This window comes from Macaca thibetana, chromosome 11 (genome assembly GCF_024542745.1).
Source record: "Macaca thibetana thibetana isolate TM-01 chromosome 11, ASM2454274v1, whole genome shotgun sequence".
Classification (NCBI taxonomy): domain Eukaryota; kingdom Metazoa; phylum Chordata; class Mammalia; order Primates; family Cercopithecidae; genus Macaca; species Macaca thibetana.
Window position 1 is genome coordinate 21452811 of NC_065588.1, and position 27042 is coordinate 21479852.

Consider the following 27042-nt stretch of genomic DNA (forward strand, 5'->3'; position numbering starts at 1 on the left):
TCAGCATAAAGTGTAAACTTGACATCTCTGGTCTTTTTTGAACCTGTGTCTTTTCCTGGCCATTTGTAGTCCCTTTCTAATTTTCTCCATGTATACAGTTGCTGTTGAATATCTTAGTCTTTAATGTCAGGCTCCCAGAGGGGGGAAAATAAAAAAATGAAAGGAGGCAAAGTAGTGCTGGCTCTTTAAACCTTCTGGAAATCACTTCAATTGATGAGGGAGGAGATTGCAACAATGAGGGGAGGTCCAAAAACAATGGCTGCCCATTTATGTGTTTGCATCTTTGTAGTTAGAAGCAGCAACCAACATTCTGAGAACAGCTACCTGAAATTTGAAGAACAGGATGATTTTGCCCACCCTGTCCCCCACACACTGCATGCAAGCTGCTCCTGGAACAAGTGCCCAGCTGCCTGCCATGGAACTGGCAGTGGGGGATGGGTAGTTGCTACTCTGCTAAGGGCTGAAGTTCACCAAAATTAACCTCAATTTATGTTTAAACTTTCCCCTGGAAGTTGTAAGCCTTCAATTAGCTCCAGAGTTTCAAAATAGTTACATAAGTCATAATCTACCAATAAATTTGTTGTCTAACTAGGAAGACAGATTTCTGGTGCTCCCTACTCTGCTATCCTCCCAGAATCCTCTGGGACAAATTATTTTTACATAGAAAATTATTTTTGGAAGCTTCGTCTGAGTCTAAGTTACAATGAAAAAGAGAAACAAAAGCTTGCATTTAAAAAATCTTCAAAGTACTTTATACCTCGTTTTATTTTCTCCTCTCCTTTCTTTCTTCCTGTATTCTCTCCCTCCTCCCTTCTGTTCTTCCTTCAAAACTAATTTAGTGCTTTTCCAGTTTGGGGGCCTTTTACATTTGGTGAATTAACCATTTAATTCCTCCAATTCTTTCTTCTTGTCAACCTTTGACCATTTTCCTGTTAACTCTTTCATTGGAAGAAGCTGGATGATGAGATTAATTGCTGACTGAGGTTAGGTATTATCATTGGATTCATGTTTCCCATGTTCTCTCCAGCCTTTCTCCCCTTTGCAGGAGGGGAGACAACTGAGATAATTGAAAGTGGAGTATATTTTTGTGACCTCGAGGGAAGAGGAGAAAGGAAGGGACATGGAAGAGAGAAGATATGATTAAGCCAATGTAGACATTGTTAAGAAATTTATTTGCAATTTTTTTTGTTCATTTGTTAAGTAACATCATTCCTTAAATATAAAAGCAATCTTACAGAAATATGCAATAGTGTCTCACACAGAAATGACTCCAAAGCTCTCCTTCAAAGGTTGCCCCTTCTGGATTTCATGACCTCTCTTTTTTTTTTTTTTTTTTTTTTTTGAGACGGAGTCTTGCTCTGCCGCCCAGGCTGGGGTGCAGTGGCCGGATCTCAGCTCACTGCAAGCTCCGCCTCCCAGGTTTACGCCATTCTCCTGCCTCAGCCTCCCGAGTAGCTGGGACTACAGGCGCCCGCCACCTCATCCGGCTACTTTTTTGTATTTTTTAGTAGAGACGGGGTTTCACCGTGTTAGCCAGGATGGTTTCGATCTCCTGACCTCGTGATCCGCCCGTCTCGGCCTCCCAAAGTGCTGGGATTACAGGCTTGAGCCACCGCGCCCGGCCCATGACCTCTCTTAAGGGTAAGAAGACACCACCAAAGAAGCCTCTGACCACAGGATCATTTGATCATTACTAACTACAGGAATATTTGCAACAGTAAGACTATGAAGTTGTGGAGTCTAGAGGGAAAGGGGCAGAAATGTGCAGAGGTGTGGAGAATGGTGACAGTGGAGGCACTGCCCATCTTCCCATGACTCTCTGAAACAGGCACGATGCAGATTGGTTTAGGGGCATGAAGGTGGAGGACATGAGCAGGAGGACATGAGGAGAGGAGGGATGGCAGAATTTTATCTGGAGGCTTTCACACGGAGGGAACTTTTGTGTGGTAGCTCAGGTGTATTAAAATAAAACATCAATTGTATGAGCATAATAGACATTCTAGTTCTTCACCAGCTGGGGATCTGTCACCTTATTTCCTAATGAACTCATGTGTTTTTCCACAGGTTGTTTTCACCTGCTACCATTACAGACTGGTCCAGACCTCCTTATCCTTTTGTTTCCCACAGCCTATTTCAGTGCAAGTCCTCATTTCCATGAGACTCTGGGAGAAGAGCATGCATTCTAGGCAGGGTTGGACACAGTGATGGGATGGAATGTGGTCTGACTGGGAAGTCAAGGGATGGATTCCAGGTTTGAGGATGGATTACAGCTGGACGCATTGATGGCTTAAGGCCAGAAAGTAGAAGGTGCTCTCTGTGTTTTGGTCACAGGGGATGCCTTCTAAAGGAGCCCTCTGCACAGGACTGTGTTAACAAATCATCTGCCCTTGATGCTCGAGTTTCTTCCTCCAACCTAGAAACTTTTGAACATTGGTGTAATTTCTCCATGTTGGGAAGGCTTAGGGGTCGGGAACTTGGCAAAGGACCCAGTTACTCATCCTCTTTTATGCCCCTTGGGATTCTACAGAAAAGCATTCTCTGCTCTCTTCTCCTGGCTAAGGGCTCAGGAGAATTTCCTCAAGGGGGCCTGAAATCTGCACTCTCCAGTTCCTTGGCAGGCAAACAATGGCTTACCCTACTGCCTGCTTACCTCTTTTTCCTTTTCCCCTTGGTAATACATTTGAGGGATCTAAGAATGCCAGAACAGGAATTCTCCGGGCCCAGTAAGTAAGAACCATTCTGTCAATTTCTGCATTTTTTGATGTAGAAATCAGACCCTTTTAACATCTACAACCTCTTCCACCAGGAGCTTTCTCTGATAATGACCTTGGTTCAAGCAGCATGAGTGATTTTTAGATGGTGTATGTTCACTCAATGTATGATTTATGCCAGGAGAAGTGGGATAGTACCCTTTTTGGAAGGGCTGCAAAGTCAAATTACTTACATTCTCAAAATGGGATGCATGAGAGGACCCACAAAGTGGAGGTTCACCTATGAATCAGCCCGTAGGTGATCTAACAGCTCTGGTTACATAACATTCTGGGTTACATAACATTTAAAGCTTTTGGTTACAAAACATTTCAAGCTTTTGTTTAATTACTTAGTCTTTGTTTTGTCTTCCTTATTGTTAGTAGAGACATAAGAGAATTTCCATGGAAAATTCCAACTCGGACTCTACTCAGTGTTGAACTGATTTGTTATTCTTAATATATTTATTCAGCTGCAATCCCTAGTGTCCTTCCAGAGACTGATTAAAAGGCTCTTCTAATATACCAGAAAGACTAAGGGTCTTTACCACTTCATGTGCTGTTACTCAAATTTCTTTTTTTTTTTTTTTTTTTTTTTTTTTTGAGACGGAGTCTCGCTGTGTGGCCCAGGCTGGAGTGCAGTGGCGCGATCTCGGCTCACTGCAAGCTCCGCCTCCCGGGTTCACGCCATTCTCCTGCCTCAGCCTCCGAGTAGCTGGGACTACAGGCGCCGCCACCACGCCCGGCTAATTTTTTTGTATTTTTAGTAGAGACGGGGTTTCACCGTGTTAGCCAGGATGGTCTCGATCTCCTGACTTCGTGATCCACCCGCCTCGGCCTTCCAAAGTGCTGGGATTACAGGCTTGAGCCACCGCGCCCGGCCTGCCTCAAATTTCTTAAAGTCATCTGAGGAGAAGTTAATGATTTAAGGAGGAGTAGTATTTTTTCAGTGTGGATAAATAATATTTATTTCATAATAATAAATGATTCTGATGGCACTATTTCCACCCACGGAAGTCATTCTGGTTCTGTCTTCATGTCTGTCTACACAATGATCGCCCTTCTGGGAGGAGGAAAATTCCCTTATGTAGAGCTCAACCCCAGCCCTTGAACCTTAAGGGTGTGTGTATTCTGAGGTGTTCAAGCATCTCCCCAATAATGTGGAGATGTAGCAGAAACCCATTTACCTGATATAATGATATCGGACTCCACAAAGCAACATTTCATTGCTTTGAAATAAAAAAATTAATTAAAATAAAACCATAGGTGGATTCACAAAGAAACTGTGTAAGCATTTGTAAATATAGTAATAAATATATTATAATTTTTGAATTATAAGTAATGTATTAAACCACTATTTCTAGTTTCATTAACTTTATACTACCCACAATATTAAGTAAGAAAATTGCTGACTCTCAACTTCTCACTACCTGTTCTCTTGTTTCTCTTCTCCATTATCTGTCTGCTATGCCATTATTTCTACCCTCATGAGACAGTACAAGTGCTCAGAATAAGAACTAAACTCCCAGGCTTCACGTATGCCAACAACAGAGGTCATGAGGGATCCCAAAGCACTCCAACACCCACTTTCTCTGACCTGCTTTCTCCCACTAAGAAGTGTCAAAGGAGAATCCTGTGCTTTCAGAGTAAAATGCCATCTCCTCCATGAGGGGATAAAAGTGAGACCAAGGTACTAAGTCCATAGCCACGTCTCTCTGGGCCTATGATGCTCCATTGAGGGTGTTCAAGTGGTGAATTGTCCACAAAGTAAGACAGCTTTCTCAGATCACCTCAAATCTATCAATAGGGATAATGAATGGGCCTCAGGAGCTTGAGTAAGTTTTGCTTATTCAGTTTTCTTCCATGACAAGAGGTCACCAGGGAGCCCAGTCACCACCTCGCCTAATTTTGACACTCACAGTTTCACCAACACTGTCTGCCTTGAATCCATAAGAACTAACCTCATTATGTGCTCTGCTCCCATTTATGTCAGTCACATAAATAGCCAGAATTCCACACTATCTCTCATTCCCCTTCTTCTAATTTCCATAAGTCTAACTTCCATATACCTCCTATTCGCTTCTTTTTATCTCAGATTCCAGTTCAGAAATGAGCATTCTCTTCATCATTGCACACTCAGCAAAATCTGATTCCCCCAAAACCTTCGCATGCAGTGGCTGTTTACTTTTTCTTACTGCTCTGTGAATATAGGTAAGTCTTTTCTCCTTGTTTTAGGTTCCAGGCCATTCTTCTCACTTCCTCACACCACAAAGGAAGTGGCTCCAAATTTCATGTCATCAGATCTTAACACGATATCTCACTGCTGCAGTCATACCTACATCAAAGTTAAACTCCCCCTTTCCAATGATTTTAGTTCCTCTCTCTTGTTTCAAGGCCAGTCTCAGCTTGAACCTTGGTTATTTTCAATATGCCCTGATTGAAGTCTCAAACTTCATGAAACTGAAACTTTTCATCCTTCACCTTAAACCTATTCTATACAGCCTTTCTCTTCTCAGTGGCTTTCTTTTTTCATGTGATGCATCCGATCATTTGGGAAATCATATTAACCTGTAAAGCATCTGTACAAAGTCCTTCAGTTAACTGACCTGCTTTCTGTCCAGCTGCCAACTCACACTCTGAACTGGCAACTCAGTTTCACACTTCCATTCCAGGCTCCTTCGACGTGTATTCTGTATTTCAGCTTCCTCCACTCTGTTGTATCCCTGCAGACACTCTCCGTTTAAAGCACACATACATAACCATAATGTATGGACACCCACTTCTCCCACCCTTCCTTACTCCATTATCTTCATCCATTAGGGATTTATGTCATTCTTAAATATTGAGTGTCATTTCAACAGGAAGGAGAATAAGGAGTAGACAAATAGGTGTTTATCTGTTCATTCTACCCTCTTTTACCAGAAGCCTATATTAATCAGTAAGTCTTCTTCTATATCTAAAATCCTTCCATTTTTAATTTTATCCATAATTTACAAAATAATAATATAAGTAGATTTAGCTTTTAATATGCACCTTAGCCTTTCTTAAACTCTGTTTCATAACAGAAGCTATTGTCTAAGATTATTTTTGGAAAATTAGTGTTTGTGTTCTACCTTAGGACACAATGGGTGGTATAAACATTGGTCGAAAGAGTCCTGAGTCTGAGAAAGTGGTTCTTTGACAATATCTGACATTACAAACAGACTTTAAGAGCTGGAGTTTTTATAATATTGTCCTTTCATCCTTTGATTCAGACACTTGCTTTTAAGAAAGACTTTAGTCACCAGATTTGAATTGCTGGAAAAAAAAATCCAACAATCTTTGCCTCATGATTTTTTAATAACCTGCTTAAGTTTGTCAGTACGCTGTACAAATTGATCAAACATATGAGTAACAAAGATGAGAAAAAATTGAAAGCAGGAAGGTATATTTATGACTAATCTATTATATAGGAGTCATGCCTAGAATAAACAGAAGAGTTAAAGAACGATTCCTAAATAGAATAAGATGTAGGCTTCTCTCACATGGAAGTGATAAACTTGAATAAAATACTTAAATCTTCACATAACAGAATGAGAATTTAGGCCTCTGAATAATTCCAATATCAAAGCACAAATTTAGTGGAATTAAATAGGTTTTCATAACAGAAAATTTTTAGAATTATTAGTAGAAGGAGATGTAGGAAGAGAACCTTACTTTGATGAATTAAGAGAAATTGCTGTTTCAACATAAAAATAAAGCTGGCTCTAAGAATCTTCTTTAGGGGGCCATTATAGATAACCCTCCTAGGAAAACTCAAGTGTTATTGATATCTTAGAAATATCATTAGTGAACATTTTATTATTTTGAGTTAAGAATTTTTTTTTCAGGTTCTTAAAGACAAGAAAAAGTTATCTATAGTACCTCTGTTGATTTTTAAAATAATTAAGTTGTACAGCACGTTCTCCAATTCTGGAAAAAGTAATATAATAGGGCAATTACAATTTAGTTTTCAATTCATCATCATTCAAAACCGTGGACTTTTGGTACATATCTTTGCACTCATTTTTCTTCCCTTTGACTTTTGTCTCTGTCAGCTCGGTTCCTGAAGAGGCATTTTCACCAGGTAGATGATACTTCCTCAAAAGAATTAGGATGATTAAGGCTGGAACAAAGCTTGATCCTCTTAATGCTGCCGGCAATCCAAGGTAGATGTATCTATTTTTTTAAAGTTAAAACATATTAAATATTACATAGACAGTGTGGTTAGTGCAAACTAAATTTGTATATCTTTATATTTTATTCTGATAAAAACAGCAGCTGATAGTTTTGCATGCTGATCCTATATAAGCAACTTTACTAAACTCTCTTACTAATTTCAGTATTTGTTAAAATGTTTATGTTGGCCGGGCGCAATGGCTCACGCCTGTAATCCCAGCACTTTGGGAGGCCGAGGCGGGTGGATCACGAGGTCAGGAGATCGAAACCATCCTGGTTAACACGGTGAAACCCCGTCTCTACTAAAAATACAAAAAATTAGCCGGGCGCGGTGGCGGGCGCCTATAGTCCCAGCTACTCGGGAGGCTGAGGCAGGAGAATGGCTTGAACCTGGGAGGCGGAGCTTGCAGTGAGCCGAGATCGCGCAACTGCACTCCAGCCTGGGCGACAAGAGACAGACTCCGTCTCAAAAAAAAAAAAAAAAAAAAAAAAAAAGTTTTATGTATTTTTAAAAATTTCCCATTGAGAAAATCGAAATTTATTTTCATCTTTTCTAATGTTTTGTTATTGTTGTTATAACTAGCTTTTCATTGAATAGGATCTTCACCTCAAAATTAATACTGATAGTGATAGCAGTGAATAGTATTTAGTAAGAATGCTTCCAAAGAATCATCATGAATTAAAATATATACTCTTGTGAGAGTTTCTTTAGATGACCTTGATCAGATTAAGGAAGTTATTTTCTATTATGAGCTTGCTCAAAGTTTTAATCATGAATGTGCATAATATAGCCAAATAACTTTTCTGCTTGTAGTCGGAAGAGTATCCAAGGTTTTCTACCTTTATTGTATTAATTAGTGTCTATTACACCAATAGATTTTCTGATGTCGACCTATCCTTGCATGCTTAAAATAAACTGTATTTGTAATTTTTACACATTATTAAATTCAATTTATCAATTTTTATGTAGAATTTTTGCATGTATAAGATTAGCCTACAAATTTTTTTCTTGTACTGAACTTGTCCAGTGTGATTATTAAGATTGTACTAGCTTTGTGAAATGAATTACAAAATTTTCCCTTTTTCTGTTTCTGAGAATAACTTGCATAATTTACGAATGAATCATCAGTTCATTGTAGGTTTTATCAGACTCTCCTGAAAAGCATCTGAACTTGGTACCTTTGGCAGATGAGCATTTTTGAAGAATTTACATTTTTAAGTAACTATAAAAATATTCATGTTTCTATAGATTTATAATAAAATCTAGTAATATATAATTGTCTAGAAAAATATCTATTTAATATGTTTCTAAATTGTTATATCTAAAATCCCTATGTAAGTATTATAATATCTGTACTTATATTACCTTTTTCATCCTTAATGATGTTTTATTTGTGCCTCCTCTCTTTCTTTATTTGCCGTTCCACAGTATTGTTATTAGTAATACCTTTGCAACTTTACAAAAACATAGCTCTTTACTTTCTGATTCCCTCTATGGTATATAGTCTATTTATTAACTTCTGCTTCTCATTTTTATATTTCTACTTCTAAAATTTGCTTTTATTATGAAACATTACTAGGATTCAGAAAAAAATGGACACCAGTGATTGGATTTAAGGTCTACTGCAATCCAGTATAACCTCATTTTAACTTAACTAATTCCACTCGTAAATGCTCTATTTGCAAATAAGTTCACATTGTGAAGTTCTGAGTGAACATCAAATTTTGAGGAACACTAAACCCTGTACAAGGTGTTTTGCCTCATTAATTGGATTAAAGCATTGAATCTAGATTTAGTCTTTTGACTTAGAAGTACCTTATTCTTCTTTTGGAAGCTGATACCAGAAACCACTGCCCATTTTGAGACATAGAGCCTGTGAATTCAGCTTTGTTTACTCCTTTATGTTTCTGTTTAATTTCTGAAAAATCAGATGTTTAGGATGATGTTTTCATTGTCTTTTAACCAAGATATGTCTCTTTTGAATTTTAAAAATATATTGTATCATTTATTCTTGTTTGAGATAGGAAATATATCAATATGTAAATTATTGAGGCATTTATCAGGTCGTTCTACATCATTTGTATATATTTTATTGTTCTTTTTCTAAATTCTAAGTTCATTAATTTTCAGCCTTTTACATGTAAATGTGTATATGTATATATTTACATACATATTGTATTTTATACAATGTGTATATAAACATATATACCTATGTGTATATATGTGAATATGTATTTCATATGTATATTTATATATGTAATACATCTATATATGTAAATATACATTATTTATATACATATGTAAATAAACATGTATATATGTACTTATATGTATGTATTAATATACATATTTATATACATATATTTGTACATATGCAAACATACACATATGTGTATATATATTTATACATTTAAAGCTCTAAAAATCCCTTTGATTACTGGTTAGTTTGGCTTCATCCCACAAGTTTTCTTATTCAGTGCTTTCATTGACATAGAGTTCTAATTATTTAATTATGTTTATTGTAATTTATTCTTTTAATCATGAGTAATTTAAGATTGCATTTTTTTACTACTTTTCAAACATTTGAGGTTTGGGCATCTTTTATTATAGGCTTTCATCTCCATTGCATTGTGAACAGAAAACAGGATTTATGTGGTATCAATACTTTTTTTTAACTTTTTAGTGGCATAGGTGCTGGTATTTGGGTTAACAATTATCCATGTATTCATGTAGATATAGATACAGATGTATTATAGATTCATATAGATTATATATATTCATTTACATTTATCTGTATATTCGATTACTCTTGTACAATTTGAAGTTGAAATATACTGTATCCTCACTCATTTTCATCTGTGTTTAATATTCATTTGTGGCACAAGTATATTGAAATTTTTCATTCTGTAGAATTCTTCTTATAATTTTATAAATTTTTGTTTTGCATATTTGAGGTTATGTTGATAGATTTACATAGGTTCATAATTTTTCTATATTTTTTTCATGTTTTCCTTTTATTATTAAGTAATATCCCTGTTTAACCCTATTAATTTTTTCCCTTTAACTTATACTTTGTTTAAATCATTAATATAACTACAGAAGTTGATTTAGTATGTGTCTGGTATCTTTTTAAAACCTTATCTTCAATCATTTTATATTTTTGATCTGTCTCTTATAAACAACATATAGTTCAAATTTTGAAAAGTCCAGTATAAAAATTGCTATCTTTTAACAAGCAAGTTTAAACAATTTGCAAAATCACTTAGGCTTGTTTTTTAACTTATTTGTGTGGGGTTTTTTCTTAAGAATTACCACTATTGCGTTTTCTCCCCTTCTATTGGTTGAAATAAATCAAATTAATCATTTTTACCTTTTTTGCAAAATTTAAAGGTAATCAGAAGTTTGTTCTCAAGAATTGTAAAAGAGTCTAAGATTTTACTTCATTTGTAAGTTAACAGGCTAGCCTGCCACAGTTTCAAGGATGCTAACAGAAGATACAAGACTCGTAGGTCAGGGACAAAGGACTTTTTTTCACTCGCAACACAGCAGTCAGCACAAACTTCATTTTCAGGTTGGTTTTCCTTACCCTCCACGTCCCAAAATGGTGAGACAGAGGGAGAACCAGGTAAACGTTGTACACACGGTGGATTTGGGCCGCAGTTAGAAAGTCCTGAATTTAGGAAACCCCAATCTTTTAAATGGGCTTCAAAAAAATCTGCCCAAACTTTGCCCCAGAGGGAGACATTTTCTTATCATCATGAACAACAAACTACCTGCCCTCTGTCCTTGAGAGAGACACTATTTATATCTTCTAATGTCATTTACTGTTCCAACATCCTTGAAAATATAGTACAGAAAAAATGCTGTCAGTGCCCCTGCTAACAAGAAAAGCAGAAATGTAATGTAGGGGTCCGTGGAGAATTGTCTACCAACAATATTTACCCTTATTTCCAGAATATCTTGGCTTCTGGTAGATTTTCTCATGGATACACCATTTCATTGACCAGTCTAATTGGTCTGACTAACAGAGAATGGAGCCAAGTCTGTTTAATGTGTCTCAAGCACCATTTGATTCAGGATACGATCAACAAGAAACCAAGCAGCAGGATGAGGCCAACCCTCAATAGTGATCCTTGGAGTTCCTCAACTGTGGTAGAAATCTACCGCATACATAGCATGTAGCTGAGCTTCCCTCAACATCACTCCTGGGGAGCTCTGGGGGAAACGGGAATGGATGCAGAGATGAATCTCCTGCTCTCTGCTCTCCCCATATTTCTTGATATATGTCCTTTTGCTGATCAAGATAAATATCTTAGAATGCTATAAACAATGGTAAATTGTTTTATACTGAATAAAGTAGCTTTATTATTGCCCCCATCAAGAGAAGTTAATTCAAATTTAAACAAAACTCAAATTTCCTAAAGAAAAAGAAGATGAAAATAGAAAGAACAAAGAGTTTTATTCAAAATTAGACTTGTATTTACCAAGGAGAAGGCATTAGGAGACATGAAGAAGATTGTTTCAGCAAAATTTAAAGAGGGAGAAAAGATATGATTTTGGAGACCAGAGACGTGGTGACAGGAAGTGAGGCTTCAGACTCGTGACATGATGAAATCATGCAGGATAAAACAAAGAGCCTTAGGAGATCAATATAAATTGGATAGGCATCCATGGTATATATACAACCATTACCTTCAATATTGTGTTGACTCTAAGAATTTAACAAACAACACTTTGAAAGCCAAGGTTGGGGAAGCCATGTATGCTTATATTTACCAAGCACTTGAGAAATAATGGGAAAATACAATTCTAGTATGCAAATAAGGAACGGAGATATGACATCAGTATCTCTTCTGGAAATAAACACAAAAGTATTCTTTTCACTTGACAAGAAAAAAAAAAGTTAGGTATGAAAGGTGCTGTGTTATGCACAGTCTATGCTTATAAAACAATTTTAAACCCATTATTATCTTTACCTGAAGGTGGTGGAATCATATATCCTGCATGCCCCTGACTCACCACATTTCAAAGTTCCCCAGTGTAAACATGTGGAATCCATTAAAGCGCCGAAATATATAGGTGCAGGAATGCCAGCTGCAATTAACAGGGAAAGAAAGATCTATCAACAAGAATTAAGATACTTGATTTATTTGGAAATATTTTGATTTTCTTTATTTGTACTGCAAAGTTTATCAAAACATAAATCTAATGGTCTAAATTTTATTTTTAGAAATGAGTTACTCTTACTGAAAAGTTTCTAAATTATTAAAAACTAAGTAATCTTATAAGTAAAAAATTATGCAACATAATTATTAGTAAAGTAGAACATTCAATTAAAGATTCTGAACTTTATACATTTTCTTAAATGTTTTGGGCCTATTATATGCACATTTTATTTGGGCAGAGCATTTTCTTTCATTTTATTTTCAAATCTTCAAAGAATAGTGTAATTAAGGTCAGACAGGGCCTTTTCAAGTAAAAGAGATGCTCTATCTCTTTGTGTGCTGCATTCTCATATTTATAATGTGCTTTTTACATACAGAAGGGACTCTTGCTAGACTGTTTTTCTGAAATAATTATCTTGTTTATCTAGTATTTAATATTGTTCCAATGGGATGTGGAAAAAAAATAACTATTTTTACCAAATACTCTTGTGCAAAATGTATGTAATCCCACACCAAGGGACTTCTCTTCAGATTTCATACACCTGAAAAGTAAATAAGTTTGTAAATAAAAGAAAAACAAAGATTTAAAACTATCATACTATCTTGAAAAGGCCAGTTGTAAGCTAGTCACACATAATGAACATTCAAAATTTTACTTTCATGCTCACTTATTGATTATTCAGGGCTTTATTAGCCAGCTGGTAGCCTACACAGGAGCCCATTTCTGGTTACTGACACTTCACCTATCACTTTTTCTTATTAATACTTATGTTATTAGTCGGGCGTGGTGGCTTACGCCTGTAATCCCCCAGCACTTTGGGAGGCCAAGGCGGACAGATCACCTGAGGTCATGAGTTTGAGAGCAGCCTGATCAACATGGTGAAATCTTGTCTCTACTAAAAATATGAAAAATTAGCTGGGTATGGTGGTGGGTGCCTGTAATCCCAGCTACTTGGGAGGCTGAGGCAGGAGAATCACTTGAATCTGGGAGGCAGAGGTTGCAATGAGCTGAAATTGCGCCACTGCACTCCAGCCTGGGTGACAGAGCTACACTCCATCTCAAAATAAAAAGAAATTGTTTTTAATAACACAGAAACTAGATACGCTAAAAATCTGCAGTAAGAATAATAATAAATAAATTTTATACAGTTCTTATTAAAATTAGAAAAAAACAAGAATACTCACTATCACAACTATAGTTAAATGAATCTTAGAGGTTTTAATTTATGCTACAAGAGAATTTTAGAAGTCTAAGATGTGTAAGGTTTGGAAGGGAAAAGACAAAACTTGTCATATTTGCACATTGAAAAACTTACATAGAAAACCTAACAAAATCAACAAATTATTAGAACAAATAAGAAGGATGCTGGATAAAAAACAAATTTTTAAAAACAGCAGCACTCCTCTAAACCAGCAATAACCAACTAGAAAATATAAGAGAAAACAATACCACACATATCCATATATACCTATCTTTACTTACGTGCAGCGATGATAGAGATAGAGATAAATATGGACACACACACACAGACCTATCTGTCGAAAATAGTGCAAAATTTATATTTATAAGGGAGGGGTAGAGCAAGGAGCTAAATAGAAAGCTCCATCAATCATCCCTCCTGAAGGAACACCAAATTTAACAACTATCTACATACAAAGAAACACCTTTGTACGAACGAAAAATCAGGTGAGCACTCACATTACCTGGTTTTAACTTCATATCACAGAAAGAGGAACTGAAGAGAGCAGGAAAAATGGTTTTGAATTGCCAACGCCAGCCCTCCCATCCCCCAGCAGTGGCCACATGGCATGGAGAGGGAATCTGTGCACTTGGGAGAGGGAGAGGCAGTGATTCTGAGACTTCATTAAATCCCGTGCTGCCCTGTCACAGTGGAAAGCAAAACCAACCTAAACTCAGCTGATTCTTACCCATGGAGGGAGCATTTAGACTAGCCATTGCCAGAAAGTAATTACCCAGCCCCACAGTTAGAACTTGAGTTTCAGCAAGCCTCGCCACCATGGGCAAACGTGCTCTCCCTAAATAAACTTGAAAGCCAGTCTAGGCTGCAAGGACTACAACTCCTAGGCAAGTTCTAGTGCTGAGCTGGGTTCGGAGTCAGTGAACTTGGGGATCCCATCACCTACTGAGACACCAGCCAGGGAAGCTAATGAAGTGCTTGTGCCACCCTTCACCCAACCCCAGGCAGCACAGGTTGTGGCTCCAAAAGAGAATCCTTCCTTCCACTTGAGGAGAGAGGAGGAATAAGTAAAGAGGACTTTGGCTTGCATCTGTGATACCAACTCAGCCACAGTAGGATAGGGCACCGGGAAGGGTCATGAGGTACCCATTCCAGGCCCCAGCTCTTGGGTGGCATTTCTAGGCAAACCCTGGGCCAGAAGGGAACCTGCTGTCTTGAAGAGAAGGACTCAGTACTGGCAGGATACATCACCTACTGGCTAAAGAGCCCTTGGGGCCTGAATAACCAACAGCTGTACTCAGGTAGTATGCCATGGGCCCCAGGTGAGACTCGGGTGTGCTGTATTTAGATGAGACTCAGCACATTCAGAGCTGTAGTGGCTGTGGGGAGAGACTCTTCCTGTTTGAGAAAAGCACAGGCACAGGGAGCAAAGGGAATTCTGTCTTGCATCTTAGGTAACAGCTCAGCCACAGTGAGATAGAGCAGTGGTTTCTAAACCTTTTGCACCAGGGACTGGTTTTGTGGAACACGATTTTTCCACTGACCAGGCAGGAGTCGGGGATGATTTTGGATGAAACTGTTCCACCTCAGATCATCAGGCGTTAGTTAGATTCTCATAAGGAGTGCGCAGCCTAGATCCCTCACATGTGCATTTCACAATAGGGTTCACGTTCCTATGAGAATCTAATGCTACAGCTGATCTGACAGGAGGCGGAGCTGAGGGGGTAATGCTCGCTGCTCCCTCCTGCTGTGAGGCCAGACTCCTACCAGGCCAGGGCCTGGTAATATTCTGTGGCCCAGTTTGGGTAGGGACCCCAGGAGTAGAGCACCAAGCACATTTTTGCAGTCCCAGATTCTGGGCCTTGGGTCTTGGATGGCATTTCTGAACCTGCGCTTCTGGGCCACAGGAGAGCCAACTGCCTTGAAGGGTGAGTCCTGGCCTGGCAGCATTCACACAGGCTGGCTAAAGGACTCTTGTGCCTTAAGTAAACATCAGTGGTGGCCCGGGCAGTATTTCCTGTGGGCCTGTGGTGGTGGTGGTGGCCATGGGGTGGGGCTCCTCTGACTTTGGAAAGGGGAGAGAAGAGTAAAAAGGTGTTTCTGATCGTCTGAGTGCCACCTCAGCCACACTAGAATAGAATACAAGGTAGATTTGTATTATTTTTTTACCCATCCCAGGCTCCTGGATGGCATCTCTGGAGCTTTCTGGGGACTGGGAAAACTCACAGCTCTGAAGGGAAAGACAAAAATATGACTGGATTACCACTGGCTGATTGTAGAGTTGGGCCTTGAACAAACATAAGTGGTAGCCAGGTAGAGGTAACAGTGGGTCTTGGGTGAGATTAGTGCTGTGCTGGATTCCAATCTAACCCAGCACAATCCCAGTGGTGGTGGCCACAGGGGTGCTTGCATCACCCTACCCCCAGTTCCAGGCAGCTTAGCACAGAGAGACTCCATTTGTTTGGGAGAAACTAAGGCAAAAGAACAAGAATCTCTTCCTGGTAATCCAGAGAATTCTTTTGGATCTTGTCCAAGACCTCCAAAGTGGTAACTCTATGAGTCTACATGAACCACAGCATTACTGGGCTTGGGGGCCCAAGTCCTTTTGAATACCTGGAAAGCCTGCTCAAGAAGGATGGCACAAACAAACCCAGACTATGAAGACTCTGATAAATGCCTAATTCATCAATGCCCAGATACCAACAAACAAGCATAAGGAACATACAGGAAAACATGACCTCACCAAAGGAACTAAACAAGGCAGCAGGGACCAATCCTGGAGAAAGGGAGATATGTGACCTTTCAGATTGAGAATTCAAAATGGCTATTTTGAGGAAACTCAAAGAAATTCAAGATAATACAGATAAAAAAATCAGAACACTATCAGATGAATTTTACAAAGAGGTTGACATAAAAAAAAAAAGCAGAAATTCTACAGTAAAAAAACTGCAATGACATACTAAAGAATGCCTCAGAATCTCTTAATAGCAGAATTTATCAAGCAAAAGAAAGATTTAGTGAGCTTGAAGATAGGCTATTTGAAAATACACAGTAAGGGATACAAAAGAAAAAGAAAATAAAAAAGAGTGAAGTGCACCTTAATGATCCACAAAATAGTCTCTAAAGGGCAAATCTAATAGTTATTTGCCTTAAAGAAAAGGTAGAGAAAGAGATAGGAGTAGAAAGATTATTCAAAGGGATGACAGCAGAGAACTTCCCAAACCAAGAGAAAGGTATTGATACCAAGTGCAAGAAGGTTATAGAACACCAAGCAGATTTAACCCAAAGAAGATCACCTCAAGGAATTCAATAAATCCCCCAAGGTCATGTATAAATAAACAATTCTCAAAGCAGCAAGAGAAAAGAAGTGACTAACATACAATGGAACTGCAATACAACTGGCAGCAGACTTTTCGGGGGAAACTTTACAGGCCAGGAGAGAGTGGCATGACATATTTAAAGTGCTGAAGGAAAAAACTTTTACCTTTATATCTGGTGAAAATATCCTCCAAACAAAAAGAAGAAATAAAGATTTTCCCAGACAAGCAAACACTGAGGGAGTTCATCAATACCAGCCCATGCTATAAGAAATGCTAAAGGGAGTACTTCAATCAGAAAGGAAAGGATGTTGATGAGCGATGAGAATTCATCTGAAGGTACAAAGATCACTGGAAATAGTAAGTAAGCAGAAAAATGCAGAATATTATAACACTGTGGCTGTGATGTATAAACTACTCTTAACTAGAAAGACTAAAAGATGAACTAACCAAAAATATTAACAACTTTTCAAGACATAGTACAATAAAATAGAAATAGAAATAACAAAATGTTAAAAATCAGGAGGACAAAGTTAAAATGTAGAGGTTTTTTCATGTTTTCTTTTTGCTTATTAGTTTCTTTATGCAAGCAGTTTTAATGTATTATCACCTAAAAAAATGGGTTATAAGATAGTATTTGTAAGCCTCATGGTAACCTCAAATCAAAAAACATACAATGGATACACAAAAAATAAAAAAGCAAGAAATTAAAGCATACCACTAGAGATAATCACCTTCACTGAAAGGAAGAAAAAAAGGAAGAAGAGAAAACCAGAAAACAAATAACAAAATGGCAGCAGTAAGACCTTTCTTATGAATAAGAATATTTAATGTAAATAGACTAAACTCTCCAAAAAATGACATAAAGTAGCTGAATGGATTTTAAAAAATACCCAATAATCTGTTGTCTACTAGAAACACATGTCACTCATAAAGACAGAGACACAGAAAATAAAGGGATGAAAAAGATATTCCATGCTGATACAAACCAAAAAAGAGCAGGAGTAACATACTGATATCAGACAAAATAGATTTTAAGACAAAAACTGTAAGAAGAGACAAAGAAGATCATTATATAAGGATAAAAGGATTAATTAAGCAAGAGGACATAAAAGTTATAAATATGTATTCACCCAACATTGAAGCACCAGATAGATATATAAAGCAAAAGAGAGAGATAGAGCCTAACACAATAATAGCTGAAGAATTCAACACCTCACTTTCAGCATTGGACAGAACTTCCAGACCCCCCCCCCACAAAAAATCAACAAAGAAACATTGGATTTAGTCCAAATTATAGACCAAAGGAACCTAATAAATATTTACAGAACATTTTATCCAATGGCCACAGAATACAAATATGAATCCAGCACATGGATCATTCTCAAGGATAGACCATAGGTTAGCTCACAAAACAAGTCTTACAACATCCAAAAAAACTGAAACAGTATCAAGTATCTTCTCTGACCACAAACTACAAATCAATAACAAGAGGAATTTTGAAAACTATACAAACACATGGAAATTGAGCAATATGCTCCTGAATGACCAGTGGGTCGATGAAAAACTTAAGAAGAAAATTTAAAAATTTCTTAAATAATAATGGAAACACAACATACCAAAACTCATGGGATACAGTGAAAGTGGTACTAAGAAGGAAGTTTATAACTATAAATGCCTACATCAAAAAAGAAGAAAAACTTTAAATAAACAACCCAATGGGCCGGGTGTGGTGGCTCACACCTGTAATCCCAGCACTTTGGGAGGATGAAGTGGGTGGATCACAAGGTCAGGTGATCAAGACCATCTTGGCCAACATGGTGAAACCCTGTCTCTAATAAAAATACAAAAATTATCTCGACGTGGTGGTGTGAGCCTGTAGTCCCAGCTTCTCAGGAGGCTGAGGCAGAAGAATCGCTTAAACGTGGGAGGCGAAGGTTGCAGTGAGCCGAGATCGCACCACTGCACTCCAACCTAGGCGACAGACTGAGACTCCGTCTCAAAAAAAAAGAAAGAAAAAAAAATAATAATGCATATTAAAGAATTAGAAAAGCAAGAGCAAACCAAACACAAAATTAATAGAAGAAAAGAAATAATAAAGATCAGAGTAGAAATAAATGAAATTGAAATGAAGAAAATAATACAAAAGATCAACAAAACAAAACAAAAATAGTTATTTGAAAAGAAAAACAAAATTGATGAACCCTCAGCCAAAATAACTAGGAAAAAAGAGAGGACTCAAATAAATAAAATCATATATGAAAAAGAAGACATTACAACTGATACCACAGAAATCCAAAGGATTTTAAGAATAATTGTTAAGCTATGTTAAACTAAAGGCTATTATGAACAACTGTATGCCAATAAATTGGAAAACCTAGAAGAAATGGATGAAATCCTAGACACATACAACCTACCAAGATTGAACTATGAAGAAATCCAAAACCTGAACAGATCAATAATAAGTAATGAGATTGAAGCTGTAATAAAAAGTCTCCAGCAAAGAAAAGACCCAATAGCTTCACTGCCTAATTCTACCAAACATTTAAAAAGGAAATAATACCAATATACTCAAACTATTCTGAAAAACAGAGGAGGAGAGAAGCCTTCCAAACTCATTCTATGAGGTCAGTCTTATCCTGATACCAAAACCAGAAAAAGACACGTAGGAAAAAAACAAAAAAAAAAAAAAAGAAAAGAAAACTAAAGGCTAATGTCCCTGATGAATACTGATGCAAAAATCCTCAACAAAATACTAAACCAAATTCAACAACACATTAAGAAGATCATCCATCATGAACAAGTGGGATTTATCCCAGAGATCCAAGAATAGTTCAAACATATGCAAATCAATCTATATGATACATCATACCAAAAGAACAAACAAATAAAAACATATGATCATTTCAACTAATGTAGAAAAAACATTTGATAAGATTCAGCATCGCTTTATAGTACAAAAAAAAAAAAAAAACTCTCTGAAAACTGGGTGTAAAAGGAACATGCCTCAACATAATAAAGGCCATATATGAGAGACCTCTAGTGAGTATCATACTGAATGGGGAAAAACTGAAAGCCCTTCTTCTGTGATCCAGGACATGAAAAGGATGCCCACCTTCACCATTGTTATTCTAGATACTACTAGAAGTCTGAGCAAATCAAAACTACAATGAGATGTCATCTCACCCCAGTTAAAATGACTTGTATACAAAAACAGTCAATAACAAATACTGGTGAGGATGTGGAGTAAAGGGAACCCTCCTACACTGTTGGTGGGAATGTAAATTAGTACAACCACTATGGAGAACAGTTTGGAGATTTCTCAAAAAACTCAAAATAGAGCTACCATATGATCCAGCAATCCCACTTCTATGTATTAATATATACTCAAAAGAAAGGAAGTCAATGTATCAAAGAGATATCTGCACTGCCATGTTTATTGCAGCACTATTCACAATAGTCAAGACTTGGAAGCAACCTAAGTGTCCAGCAATAGACGAATGGATAAAGAAAATGTGGTACATATACATGATGGAGTAATATTCAGGCATAAAAAAAGAATGAGACCATTTCATTTGCAACAACATGAATGGAACTGGAGGTCATTACGTTAAGTAAAGTAGGCCAGGCACCAAAAGACAAACTTTACATGTCCTCACTTACTTGTGGGAGCTAAAACTGAGAACAGGCTGGGCCCGGGAGCTCATGCCTCTAATCCCAGCACTTTGGGAGGCCAAGGCGGGTGGATCGCCTGAGATCAGGAGTTCAAGACCAGCCTGGCCAACATAATAAAACACTATTTCTACTAAAAATACAAAAATTAGCAGGTGTGGTGGTGCATGCCTGTAGTCCCAGCTACTCAGGAGGCTGAAGCTGGAGGATTGCTTGAGCCAGGGAGGTGGAGGTTGCAGTGAGCCAAGTTTGCGCCACTGTACTCCAGCCTGGACAACAGAGTGGGACTCCATCTGAGAAAAAAAAGAAAAAATGAAAACAATTGAACTCATGGAGATAGAGAACAGAAGTGTTGTTACCAGAGGCTGGAAAGGGTAGCCTGGGTGTGGTGGGGAAGTAGAGATAGTAAATAGGTATGAAAAAATGGAAAAAATGAATTAAACCTACTATTTGATAGTGTATAGAGTGACTATAGTGGAAAATAATTAATTGTACATTTTAAAATAACTAAAAGAGTATAAATGAATTGCCTGTAACACAAAGTATAAATGCTTGAGGGAATGGATATCCCATTTACCCTAATGTGGTTATTACACACTGCATGCTTGTATCAGAATATCTCATGTAACCCATAAATATATACACCTACTATATACCCATAAAAATTAAAAATTAAAAAACTATATTTATATATGACTATGTAATTTTTTAATCTAGTTTTTACTTCTGATTTATGTATAATTTTAATTATATGCTATGTAATTATAATCTAGATATAAAATTTATATTTGTATATGGGGAAATGATACACATATATACATATACACACAAAATATGTACAATCACATTGATAATCACAAATCATTTACAAGCAATACAAATATAAATTTAAATATATTTAAAATCAATACAATATAAATCAGTTTAAAATCACAAATACACATATTCATATCTATATATATTTGCAATCACAAATATTTATATGTATATGGATATATATGTATATTGCATGTTTGTGATGGTAATGGCACCATTCTGTGTGTGTGTGTGTGTGTGTGTGTGTGTGTGTGTGTATGGATGGCATCACAAGAAATATATTTGGTCTTTGTCCCTAGCTCCTGGCACATGGGTCCTTGGAGTTCTTGGAATTCCCTTGGAGCGGCCTTAGTGGTAGGAATGTATTTTGTCATTCTTAAGGAGATTGTTTTGATCACACCTGAGTCTATACTAATGAGACGACAGGGTGGGCTCCCAGACTGAGGCTGGGACTGGTCACCAAAAAGACCAAGTTATTAGAAGTTATTCAACCCCACACTCAGACCTCCAGGAGGATGGAGTGGGATGTGTGCACTGAAGATCAAGCTCACTAAAAGCTCTTGAACTAGGAGATTTGATGAGCTTCTGAGCTGGTAAACACATCCATATGCCAGGAGAGTGGCACATCCCAACCCTACCCTGGTTTCCATTTGTGTCTTTTATAATAACCTTCATAATAAACCAATAAATGTAAGTCAAGTGTTCCTTCCCTGAGTTCCGTGAGCCATTCTAGAAAATGGAGGAGTCAACCCTAATGCATAGCTTGTCAGTCAGAAGCCCAGGGTAGAACACAAAACAAAACAAAACAAAACAAAAACCCAGGGTGTCTGGACTTGTGATGACATCTAGATTGGGGGCAGTCTCATAGTACTGAGCCTTTTAACTTGTGCAATCTGATGCAAAGTCTATGTAGATAGTGCCAGAATTGCATAGAACTGTAGAACACCCAGCTGGTGCTGCAGAATTGGACAGTGTAGGAAAATAATCCACACATCTGGCTATCAGAAGTGTTCTGTATGAATAAAGAAACCATTTGTTTTTCTCAGTGTGTGTGTGTGTGTGTGTGTGTATGCATGTATGTATCTATGTGGCTGTATGTACATATATGTGTGTGCATATATAGACATGTATATGTATACATATGTGTGTATATAATTTATATATTTATATATAGTATTTAAGAAAGAATTTAATGGCACATCACCTTTATGAAAAATTTTCAGAACTTTATTTAAGGATACAAAGGAACATTTAAGCAAATGTGAGGATATTACATGTTCAAAAATATTTGATGTCAGATTTTTCTCCAAGTAATCTGTGGAATCTACACTAACTCAATTGAAATTCTTATGAAGATATAAAGACCCACAGACAGCTAAATCAGTTTGAGAATAAAAGAATAAAGGAAAAGTGAAGATGACAGGGGGGTGAGGAAAAGTTACCCTATGAAATATTAACATTTGCAAGGCCAAAGTAATTAAATCAAGGTGACACTGGTATGAGAACAGGCAAATAAATCTGTGGAACAGAGTAAGGATGAAAAATAGATTCACGTTATATAAAAACTTGAGATGGTGGCACCACAAATCAAAGGGAAAAAGGATGTATTATATAGGCTATGATTTTGGAAAAAACTTTATTATTCGGAGAAAAATAACACTGGATATCTATGTCCCTTAAACCACATATAAAAATAGATTTGAGATGGCTTAAAAAACTATGCAGAAGGTAAAGCAGGAAAGCTAGGGGGAAATAAAATTTAAGAGAACATTTTTATAAGTTACAAATGTGGAAGCAATTTTAAAAATGTGACTTATCTTCCAAATACACAAACACTAAGGCAAGAAAATTGTTAGATTTTACTACAACAAAATTTAGGATTTCATTTCATAAATGGCACTGTAAAAGTTAAAAGAAAGAAGACAGACTAAGTGAAGATAATTGTATAACATAAACAGTATTACATTAATACCTGTAATTTACATCGTAATCATCAAAATCATCAAGGAAAACATAAGAGATAGGAAATATAATGAGTAAAATGGGTAAAATAAATTGAATAAGCATCATCTATCAGAAGCCTAAATAGCTAAAAAAAGTTGTTTGAAGAGATGCTTAAGCTCAGTATATCAGGAAATCACATATTGACATGTCAGTGAGCTATCATTAGTATTTTACACCCATTGGATTAGTCAACATCACAAAGTGAGATAATTCTAACTCCCATGCAGTGATGATATAAAAATTACTCTAAATAGGACTGGTGAATTTATTTATGCATCTACCTTATGAACCAGAACAAGACTTAATACCATACCACCATTTGTGTGAACATGAAAACACATACACACAAAAAATTTTAATATTTTACAAAGGAAATGCATATTTAATGACATTTATCTGTCATATTTAAGTGAGCAGCTATGGTGACTGGAAATAGGGAATTGAATAGAAGTAAATAAATAAATGAAGTAAAATAAGAGAGAATCCTTGCTCTGGCCTGTGATGATAATGTGTTATGACTTGAGCATTGTGATTAACTTAACTCTACTTTTGAGCTCCAAAACAAGAAGAAGAGAGAAAAAAATACAAACTATGTTCAGAATTGTTTACTAGGCATGAAGAGTGGTGTAGTTGAAAGAAGATTTATTTAATATACCTAAATTTGAAAACTAGCTCTGCAGTTTCCTAGTTTTAGAAAGTCCTTCAGTACTGATGTCTCACAGTAGCCTTGTGAGAGAGCTGAGTATTTATTATTATGCCCATTATTATTAAAGAAAAATGGAGCTCAGAAAGATCCAGTGGCCTTGGTGAGATGGGAGCTTCTCAGAGCTTTGCGCTGCTGTCCTATAGATTGAACCTTAGGAAATGGCTGCTAGGCACCCACTGTTTACCTATCAAAATGGCCATTTTCTATGGTCTACCCTAAGATGTAAATGTGTCTCTTTTGTCACAAAATGAGAGGTCCACTCATTTAACTCTAAGAAATATGGAAGAAAAATAGGGAGGAATAGGAATGAAATGCCAGGAGATGAACATGTGCATTGCTAACTTTAAAATTTTGTGAAATTCAAAAATGCTTAATACAAAGCCCTTAATAAATGGTACGTTAGAGCACTGAGTTCTTAGATACTGAGTCCTGAGTGACTTTCTTAGAACAAGCTACCTTAAATTTAAGGTAGCTTAAAAAAATTTAAAATAAGGAAAATAATTGTGTACCTCAAAAGAACCATATATCCAGGTATGGCGGCCAAAGAATAAATGAAACTGCTCATTGCTGACAAGATTAGGAAGTACTGGAGCATCAGGGAACAGTCAGGCCCTTTGTCACACAGCCCAAGAACTGCAGATGAATTTCCTGATGTTTGAATACAGCTGCAATTTTGGAACACCTGTCAAAAAATAACATATTACACTAACTAAGAAAGAAATATCTTGAACACAAATTTTAAACATTCTCTACACAGCCAGTTGGATCAAGATGGAGACTCCTTGTTCCTTTACTCCATCTCCATTATGACGTCTCTCAAGATTACAGCATATAACAAAACTGGAAGGGTGATTTCAGAAAAAAGGGTAAATTTTCCTAAATATGTATAGTAAATTTGTAATAACTAATAAGCTACCCTAAAGACACACTTTTTAATTATTTTATATATTTATTTATTTATTTATTTATTTATTTGTAACAGAGACTCATGCTGTCGCCTAGGCTAGAGTGCAGTGGTATGAACTTGGCTCACTGCAACCTCTGCCTCCCAGGTTCAAGTGATTCTCCTGCCCCAGGCTCCAGGGTAGCTGGGACTACAGGCGCCCGCCACTATGCCCAGCTAAATTTTGTATTTTTAGCAGAGATGGATTTCACCATGTTGGCCGACTGGTCTTGAACTCCTGACCTCAGATGATCCACCCGTCTCTGCCTTCCAAAGTGCTGGGATTACAGGCGTGAGACACCGCGCCCAGCCAATACACTTTTTAAAATAGTGTTTTGATGCAACACTACATTGGACAAACAAAATCTGTTTCAGAGTGCTCAATTGAAATATTTAGATGCTTACAAATAACCAAAGCTTTGCTTCTAAAGAAATAGTTTATTTCGGCAGGGTGCAGTGGCTTACGCCTGTAATCCCACCGCTTTGGGAGGCCAAGGCAGGCGAATCATGAGGTCAGGAGTTCGAGACCAGCCTGACCAACATGGTGAAACCCCGTCTCTACTAAAAATACAAAAATTACCCGGGTGTAGTGGCGTGTGCCTGTAATCCCAGCTACTCAAGAGGCTGAGGCAGGAGACTCGCTTGAACCCGGGAGGCGGAGGTTGCAGTGAGCCGAGATCGTGCCACTGCACTCCAGCCTGGGTGACAGAGTGAGACTCCGTCTCAAAAAAAGGAAAGGAAAGGGGAGGGGAGGGGAGGGGAGGGTTTATTTCAGAAACAGAATTGTCAACTCTTTTTGAATTGTTACATGTTTCCAGGTCTTAGTAAGAATCAAAATTTTTGTTTACTTTGATCACCAACCAACATTATATTAGTATTAGTATTGTTGTTATATTATATCGTGATATGTTAGAAGCAAGAGAACATTCCTAATTCTAAATTCTTAAAGAACTGTCAGAATGTGAAAAACACAGAAAGCACGCCCATACATATACACAGAAAAAAAAAAAAAAAAAATATATATATATATATATATATATATAGCAAAGCAATTAGCTGGACAATTGAGATCAAAACCACCAACTTTATTTCAATGATAAAATTTTTTTAGTCCAGAGTATTTACAACCCAAATTATTTGAGTAATAATGTAAACTTCTTGGAAATTTCAGATCACTGTTCAGATGCTATGAAGGTTTTACATAAGATCTGGGAAATAAAAGGTAATCAAGTGACTGTCATAGAGTTATTTTTCCACATACAAAGAAACTAATTTGGTTTTGAGGAAACACTAATTTTACTTTTATTAAGTGTAGGCCCAGTTCATAGTTGGAAAGTAAAAATGCAACTCAAAAAAGTTCTGTCAAATAGGATGTCTTACCATGTTTATTCCCATTCCAATGGATGTCTCACAACCAGCAAGACAAGCTGACAGATATGACAAGCCATTGTTTCCACACACAGGATCCCATATTTTAGATGGACAGTTGCAATCCACATTGCAATTAGCAAAGACGTTATTTCCCATATACAAATCTTGTGGAATTCTGAAGTGATTTAAAATAATGCCATAGATATTAAAAGATGATTCAATCCTTTTTTTCTTCTTTTCATCTCAATCCCCAATTAGATTTCCTTTTCTCCCATGAATAGAAAGAGAAATCTTCCAATCATCAATGTGTGACCTGTTTACTATAGCTTTGGTATAAAAGAGACCTGTTTTGATGACCACATAGCCACGCTTTCAATGATTTATCTCAGAAGAATATACAGGTAATAAACAAGCATTGAGTGCCTACCTTGTGGGAGTCACGTTTTCACATATTATTAGATCTCAAAAATGAGGATGAACTAATCTCTGTGATGCATCCATTAGGTAGCAAATAGCAAGAAAGGACTAGCATGAAGACAAAAATCTGCAAGTTCCACTTGTAACATAGATAATACATTTAGCTCCAGAAACATAGGTATTTGAATTAAAGAAATACAAGTGACCAGTGCTTGTAATACAATTGAAAGAGCACTTGCGTGGCAGTTTAGAGACTGAATTCAGACTAGATCACAGTGCGACTTTCGACACATTATGTCTGGGAATCAGCATCACTGGAGATGGAGACAATCTTTAAAATTTATTCCAATTTTAAAATCCATTTCTGTATTGATGTGGTTGAAGAGATTTGAAATGAACTCCCTTTATCATTAAATCTCTCTGAATCTGTAAGTGGAGGTAATAATGCTTATCTTAAATAAAGTTTATGAGTCTCAAATCAAATACC

The 27042-nt window shown here is 36.9% G+C and overlaps 1 protein-coding gene and 1 long non-coding RNA gene across 18 annotated transcripts in view; both read right to left on the bottom strand.

Moving 5' to 3' along the window:
- Positions 1-1154: 1154 nt before the first annotated feature.
- LOC126930532 (uncharacterized) lies at positions 1155-3311 on the bottom strand. The gene is made up of 2 exons (XR_007717614.1): positions 1631-3311; positions 1155-1313 (listed from the first exon to the last, which is right to left on the bottom strand). It is a non-coding gene; the product is annotated as an uncharacterized LOC126930532 (long non-coding RNA).
- A 1616-nt stretch (positions 3312-4927) lies between these two features.
- Positions 4928-27042, bottom strand: part of SLCO1A2 (solute carrier organic anion transporter family member 1A2) — a 168156-nt gene continuing 146041 nt past the window's right edge. For 16 of the 17 annotated variants that reach the window (XM_050747622.1, XM_050747624.1, XM_050747632.1 and 13 more), the window contains 5 exons: positions 26148-26313; positions 24334-24506; positions 12588-12652; positions 11922-12039; positions 4928-6944 (listed from right to left, as the gene is read on the bottom strand). In XM_050747622.1, coding sequence (XP_050603579.1) covers positions 6725-6944; positions 11922-12039; positions 12588-12652; positions 24334-24506; positions 26148-26313 — 742 coding nt within the window. In that variant the 3' untranslated portion in view covers positions 4928-6724. Of the gene's footprint in view, positions 6945-11917; positions 12040-12587; positions 12653-24333; positions 24507-26147; positions 26314-27042 lie in introns of those variants that run through there. The other variant, XM_050747631.1, reaches the window with a different exon arrangement.